This window comes from Lactuca serriola, chromosome 4 (assembly GCF_051521515.1).
Source record: "Lactuca serriola cultivar US96UC23 chromosome 4, Lser_US96UC23_V15, whole genome shotgun sequence".
Classification (NCBI taxonomy): Eukaryota; Viridiplantae; Streptophyta; class Magnoliopsida; order Asterales; family Asteraceae; genus Lactuca; species Lactuca serriola.
Genome location: NC_136411.1, coordinates 336,123,558 through 336,131,868, shown reverse-complemented (window position 1 = coordinate 336,131,868; position 8,311 = coordinate 336,123,558). Strand labels below are relative to the sequence as shown.

Here is an 8,311-nt window from a genome sequence, read left to right as displayed (position 1 = left end):
GTATATTTGCATGAAGAGCAAAAAGAAGGGACACATTGCAGGAGCACAAAACCTACAATAGAAAATCAAGGAACAAACACTGAAATAGGCTATGATGGAGGACGAGCATTTTTGAGTGTGGTGAAATTGAACATATCAAAAAGGAATGTCCAAAGTTAAGAAGTCAAGGAAGTTAGGCTATGGTAGGGAAATCGTAATAGGAAGCAGGAAAGCTATCCAGGACCCTTCGGTGGTACCTGGTACAAAATAAATTTCGAGACGAAATTTTATAAATGGGGGGAGAATGTAACAATAGTCAAAATTAGGTCAATAACAATCACATGTGATTATACTAATCATGCAATGTGATTTTGTTAAACTAGTAATGTAATAAACTTACTATGTATTTCATGATAATTCTAATACAAATATGAAGTTTCTTTATGATAAAACTCAAAGTATACATCCATACAATTCCAAAAATATAGAGAATGTCTAAATCTGACTTCGCGCAAAGAAGTTATGACAAATCGAACACTATAAATCTCTATAACAAGTGGAATTTAAAATAGACATATAATTAGCTAATTGAGACTAAAAGAAACTTGTAGTACTCGGAAATACCTACGCGAGGATATAAAGAACGTCAAAAACGGAGTTCGTATGCAAATGTTATGACCTTCCGAAGATGTAGCTGTCTAAGGGCATGACACATAGCAGAAACCCTAGCCGCCTTATGTCACGACGTGGAAATTAAGTTCTCGATGTGAAATGTGTCTGGGACACTAATCAGGGCTAGAAAACACGTGTTAAAGCTACGGGGTGACTCATGGATGGCCACGACGTGACCCTAGGTATGCCACGACGTGAAATGGTTCACAACAGCCTATAAATAGCCATTTCAACCCCAAGGTTTAGTACACCAAATCCTTTCTCTCTCTCTCTCTCTCTCTCTCTCTCTCTCTCTCTTTCCGAAGCCGTTTTCCTTCCCGATCCTGACAACAACGAGCCTCTGTCCATTTAGATTCTATAGATCAAGCTACTAGGGTGAGTTTCACGGCCCCATTTTCTAATATTTTCAGGGGGAAACGCATGATAAATATTGTATATACGTTACTCTTATGTCTATATGATGATATATTAGTATCAACGTAGATAGTTATATTAACCGGGATATTGTTGTTCTAAATATAATATTTTGAATATATACAACTATTATTAACTTGTTAGCATGTTATTATACTAATGTAGATCTTGAGTTATACTTAAGATTCTATATATATTGTGTGCGATATGTTAATTGATATGTATGTTGTTATTATTGGTTTGATGTCCAGATAAAACTAGGAACGTTATATGTTGTTATTAAGGGTTTTATGTCAAGATAAAACTAGGAACGTTATATGTTGTTATTATTGGTTTTATGTTAAGATAAAACATTGTTTTTTTTTCCACAAGTTATAGTTGTTGTATTGCCTAAAAGTATTATGAATTTAGGAGTAAAGTTTAAAAGCATAGTCTAGTAACTTAGGGTTTTAGACACGAAAATGGTTTTGTTGTTAGAGCTATAGGAATTCGTTAAAGTCTACAAGAGTTATTGTATTCATCAACTAAGATTGTAAATCTTAGTGAAAGTCCTCTGACCTATGTTCGTTAATCCTGTGTAAGCGTGATAACCCCACCCGTGATTGTTAGCTACAACCAAAATTTGGCGAGTGACGAACTTTCCTAATTTACTACCTTCCGACGTCGATGAAGCGTATGGAAACTACTGCAAGGTGTGATCCTTGTACTACCACATGGTGTGATCCTTATAATAATAACTAGAGGTATAAAACTAAGTCATACAGTCGTAGCTACAAACTCTTGGTAGCATAACTTTAGAAGCATTATACTTTGTCGATATACAAGTATGAATGTGAAGTATAAGTTTCCCAAAGACTTGTACTTTAAGTATAAGAAACTAGTAGGTATATTACTTGTATTATAAGTAGACCACTATACCTATCCTACTTACTCGTATAGAATTGAAATACATTTATACGTAGCGATTTTACTCGTATAGAATTGATATAAGATTTATACATAGCAACTTAGTTTATATGGAATTACAAACATTTATCCTTATACTCTAGGTTCAAAGAACGTTTAGGTATAACACTTATTTGGTAAGTATACCATTATACCTAGGATAGATATACTAAATGTTTGAGAGTCAAAATGATACTTTCAAAACTATACTTTTTGAACTTGGAAAATGTATTATTTTTATATGGAGTCAAAACCTGTGAACTCACCAACTTTATGTTGACGTATTTTAAAATGCATGTGTTTTCAGGAAGTTCATAACTATGATACCAGAACTGACGTTACACTGCCCGGTGTTTCCGCTGATGGCCGGGGTGTGACACTATTTCATATTTTAAATGTTTTACAAGGGGGGGGGGGGGTGGGGGATACATGCTTATCAAATGGTTTTATCAAAATATAGCTATACTTATAAATATAAAATCATTTTATAAAGCTTAAAGCCCGTAGGATACTGTAACTATATATATTATGCCCAGTTGTAAGCTATGATATTATGCCTAAGAGTTATGATTCCCAATACTCTAAGAAGAGATAATATTTAGATGTCATAATGCCAAATTCTTAGGAAAACATAGTACCTTAAAGTTATGTTGGTCAAATATAGGGATATACATCGTACCTAAATATTACTCTGCCCAAATATCATGTTTTTAAATAACCATAATTAGAGTTATATATATATATATATATATATATATATATATATATATATATATATATATATATATATATATATAATTATGAGATCAAAAGGTTTTAATTACCAAATATATAGTAAAAGATTTATACCATGATAGGTATAGGAAAGATAAAGGAGAAAAAACAAAAGATAAATACCTAAGGTTAATGCGTTAGTGAGATGTTAATATTCATCTGAAGGCCTTGACTAAATTCGGCTTCCCCGGTACTTGTAATCGTTAATATTGCGCGAGCTAGGAATATATGTATAGATCTATACGGGGATTGACACCCCCACCTGCGAGTGTTAACTACAATCCCAACATGATAGCTTTCTTATTATTCACTATTCGACGTCCGATGAAGCATCGTGGAGGACAAATTATTAGTCAAACAGTGGCGATTATGGGGGCTCATGGTAATACATTATAAAAACCTTTGAGTCTAACTACCATTATGGACGCCTTAGAGTGGTAGATAAAATACGTTAGAGTCGTTATATATCCTACAAAGATTGTAAATTATGATTTATAAAATATCCTAAAAAGATAATTGTATATGATCGATAGATATCCTAAAAGGATAATAAGCTAAGGTAGATAAAAAATTTTACAAATGGTTTTTCTATTAGAAAAAGGATTCTTAAATAAATACAACAAAATAAAAGCCGAAAACTATTAAAATTTGTACATTCACCAACGTTATGTTGACGTTTTAAAAAATATATATACTTTCAGGGCAATGAGTGTCGAGGATAGTAATGTCAAGAAGTAGGAGGTCTTCAAGAAAGCTTGTTGGAGTGTAGTTTCGTTTGTTTCTCGTTTCTAGACCTGCTTAGGATGTGTGCTTCACTTTTAAACAATGTACTCCCAAAATAATTTATAACAGATAAAAGAAATGTTTATGATATACTTTTGTGTTTGTGTTATGTTATATATATATATATATATATATATATATATATATATATATATATATATATATATATATATATATATATATATATATATATGGGTCCAATATTCCTACGTTCGCACCGCCCAGATTTTCCACCGCCGGCTGGAGATGTGACACTTGTTCTATCTGTCGAGTACACTATAAATAGAATACTTAAGTCATTAGTAACTTTTGCAACGTTGTACTTTCATTTTTCTCTCAAATGTATTTGTATCGTTTTCAAATAATATGAACTGAAAACATATTATATTTACATCATTGTGTTCATATTAGCTATGATTACTCATTCAATTGTGTTTACCAATAAATATTTCACAAAATAAAAACATACGAATTTCATATATATCCTCATAAAGTTTTATAATTATGTACATATCCATATAAAACTTCAAAATATATATATATATATATATATATATATATATATATATATATATATATATATATATATATATATATATATAGGAAAAAGTGAATATGTGGCTGTCATGTATGTAATTATTAATTATCAGACATAATAGGGTGACACATGGCAAAAGAAGAATAAAATATGCGTTAATTAAAAGGTCTAATAAGATGACACGTGTCAAAAGGAGAATAAAAGTATTCTTTTATTAGAATAGGATATATATATATATATATATATATATATATATATATATATATATATATATATATATAGGTTTTATAAAATATAAATGTAATTTGAAGTTTGCATATACATATATTAATGGATTTTTTCAATAAAAAAGTATGTGAAATAATAATTCGGATGAGAAAGTAAGTAGAACGATGAAGTTTCCTAGATAGTCGACCAAGAGAAAGAACTATTATTATAGGGTTATATGGTCAACCCATGTATAGAGAGAAAGTGAGACCGTTGTCTCTTTTTTTCTTTTTCATTTATTTTTCATTACAACTTTTGAACATAGAATTAAATTATCAATTATTATTCTTTGAATTAAGCCCAAAATAATTTATTATTTCATATACTATAAGCTATATATTTGATTATATATCGTAAATTCATTAACAGAATATTATTTATTGCCTTTTAGTTTTCTGGACCTTCATAATTCTATTCCCCACATACTATTTTTCTACCCTTTTATTCATTTCATTATTAATCATCATAACCCACACCCCACATCCCAACCAATTATTTCCCTTACCTTCTTATATTTCCTCTCGTCCTTCCTCAACCATCTTCATCAATTTTCTTAACAATCCCTCATCATAAAACCTTCCGAAAAATGGGTCTTGTCTTAGAATTAGGTCTTAATTCTTCATCATCATCCATGGCGGAAAACACCTCCATCAACCCCACGAAGAAGCCTTGCAGCAGCCTGAGTTTTGAGCCCTGTTTAACCTTGGCTGTTTCCGGCGATCTCGACCACCTTAAGAAACCTCCATGTGTAGGCGGTGGCGTTGGTGGTGGTGGTGATTTGTACCGACAGGACAGCCTTAGTGGTGGTTGTTCGTCGTTCTCAGTCGCGAGTGTAAGTGTTAAGAGGGAAAGAGAGGTGAAGAGTGAAGATTCAGAGAGGGTTTCACGTGTTTTTCGCACAAGCGTTCATGAACACGAAGTTGATGATGATGATGATGCAACTGTTACTGGTAGGAAGAAACTCAGGCTTACGAAAGCTCAATCTGTACTTCTTGAAGAAGCCTTCAAACATCATAGTACTTTGAACCCTGTATGCACCGTATCTATCATGTCTTTATATATATATATATATATATATATATATATATATATATATATATATATATATATATATATATATATATCATCAAAACTAACGATGAATACTGTTGAATATTAGCAGAAACAAAAGCAAGAGCTTGCACGGGAGCTAAAGTTGCGACCTAGGCAAGTCGAAGTTTGGTTCCAGAATCGAAGGGCAAGGTAGAAAATTTTCATCCGTACTAATTAATATAATACTTTTGAAAATAATTTGAAAGCTTTTATCTTTACAAGAAATAAGATAAATTATTAGATGATCCGTGAAAAAGATCATATTTAAAACTTGAAAACAAAGTTATGGTGTGAATCTTTTCGTTTGTGTAATTGGGAATTTATTTCATTTAATATGTTTATATTACGTGATGTAACTATTTAGATATTATAAAGTCAAAAAGATACATCACTTTAATTATTGTTACAAGAAATTTCTTATACATTATTTACGGTAGGTTTCATATGTTCAAGAAGTGATTTTTAGGTGATTTCTTGTAATTACATGATCAATACTTTTTGCCGTAAATTTGAGTTTCATAAAACATTTTATATTTTAATATATTAATTTAATTGTATTTTATTTTTTACATAAAGGATCAAAATTCAAAATGTAAAATGATTATACGGTAATTAGTCAAATTTAATTAATTGCGTGTTATTGTTCGTTTCAACTGCATTAAAAGTTGCACTCATTGCGTCACGATATATTGCGTCATTAATGAGTTTCAATGAACTTTATTAATTTCTTTCATCATACATAATTTTTTATATCGAGAATCCTCCTTAATAAAAGAATTTTTGTCACTTATCAATCTCTCATAAATTTTGACACTTGTCATTTTGTGGTAATTTTGAAATAAATATTATCCACTTGTCAATTTTTGATTTGTTTTCATTTTTAGTTAAAATCATATACTTATATATGTAAAGTATTAAATATTATATATATGATATTAAATTGTAATAAATACGTTTTCTTTCTTTCTTTCTTATTTTAAAGTTGTACATTAAAAAATATTTCATTTTATTCTTTAAGTTTAATCATTTTTTAAATCAACTCGTATAATATTCGGGTCTCACACCTAGTTTTTATAAAAATAAGAATATTTCAGTGACTATAACACAAATATTTTACTAGAAATGTTATTATATATATGACGGTATCATCTGTATCAAAAACTGGTATTTAACATACTTCTGTAACGAATCTTATTTTCTCAATCTTACAAGTGTAATTTTTATTTCTTATTTTGTAAAAACTTAAAGGACAATAATTCAATTTAAAGAATGCAATGACAAATGAGGTCGCAACAACACACAAAAAGTATGCGTGTGGGTTCTTCTGATATCTATTATTAAATACTTTACAATCATTATTAATTAATTAAATAAACATTATAATTAAAATAATTAATTTTTGACGGAGTGTCTTTTTTTTTAGGACAAAGCTGAAGCAAACGGAAGTGGATTGTGAATACTTGAAGAAATGTTGTGAAGCATTAAAGGAAGAAAACAGTCGACTTCACAAAGAGCTTCAAGAACTGAAGGCACTAAAACTGTCAACTCAGCCACTGTACATGCAGCTGCCGGCGGCCACCCTTACCATGTGTCCGTCTTGTGAACGCATCGGAGACACCACTTCGTCCACCAAGAGCCGCCCATTTACTATGGCTCCAAAACCACATCTCTTTAATCCATTCGCTAATTCATCTGCAGCCTGTTAATTAATTAGTTTTTTCTTCAGTGTTAATTAATTAATTAATGATATAGTATTACATACTAAAACTAATCATCCATGCACAACCCTTTGTCTTTTTTTTAGAGTTAAGGGCTTGCATGATTAGTGGGAGATTAATCAATTAATTACTTAGTATTAAATTATTTTTGTAGAATATTATATGTATTTCTACAGATTGCTTTCTTTTCCACATTTTATAATTATTTTATGTATGTTTGTTTGTATAAAGGATTATATGTCAATGAAATTAAAGGAATATATATTTTTTAATCGTTGTCTTTTTGTTCTTTAATACATTTTTCATGTGGTATTCTTTCCTATATAATGCAATGTAATTTGTTTGTATTCTTGCGACTCAGGGAGTCAAAGATACGAGTGAATCAAGAAACAAGAATGCAGCCATTGCACTCAAATAAGGGGCGGTGGAAAGGATAACGAAAATGATTGATGGATTTGGTGTTAATGTTTATTAATTAATGTGTTGGCTTGTGTTTTTAATCAATTTCAAATGTTTTTAGTATAAAAGTTTGTCTTATATATATTTACATTTGTTGCATTTACAATAAAAAGGTTATTAGAAAGGCGGCTGACCTTTAACTTATACTATAATAAAAACCATATATGAGTTAATTAAACAGATACGTGGAGAGAAAGAGAGCCGAAGAAGATGATCAATAACAAAGTAAAAAAAAATGGAGAGAAGATCAATAACATGTCCATTAAGGTTTTCTTGTTAGAGCAAACACTCCTCGATTCAGAAGAAGAAACAGGTAACGGAAACAAAGACATCCGAATTCAAACAAAGAAATGTTTTAATCTAGAGCCGTCGCAAATATATTTTGGAACCTCGGTGAGAAGAGAATCTTATAGTATTATAGCCGATCATGGTTATTTTGGTCGATTGATCTTTCAATATATTAGTTTCAAAAACTTTCGTTTTCACATAGAGGAGATAAAAAGACTCTTAAGATACGTCAATTTCATCAAGCTTTTTATATTAATTTAATAACTAAAAGAAAATACATGTACTAGTTTTTAAATACAACATTTTTGATTTTATATATATATATATATATATATATATATATATATATATATATATATATATATATATATATAGCTCAAAG

At 29.9% G+C, this 8,311-nt stretch overlaps 1 protein-coding gene across 2 annotated transcripts; it reads left to right on the top strand.

Annotated features, from left to right (window-relative positions):
* Positions 1 to 4,814: 4,814 nt before the first annotated feature.
* On the top strand, positions 4,815 to 7,454 carry LOC145097472 (homeobox-leucine zipper protein HAT22-like). Of its 2 annotated transcripts, none has more exons than XM_079035041.1 (3): positions 4,815 to 5,402; positions 5,532 to 5,614; positions 6,888 to 7,454. In XM_079035041.1, exons 1-3 carry the CDS (start codon positions 4,959 to 4,961, stop codon positions 7,168 to 7,170), a joined length of 810 nt encoding a protein of 269 aa, XP_078891167.1. In that variant the 5' UTR covers positions 4,815 to 4,958; the 3' UTR covers positions 7,171 to 7,454. The 2 variants fall into 2 exon arrangements, with proteins under 2 accessions (XP_078891167.1, XP_078891168.1); XM_079035042.1 differs by having other exon boundaries at positions 4,817 to 5,402; positions 5,535 to 5,614.
* Positions 7,455 to 8,311: the final 857 nt, after the last annotated feature.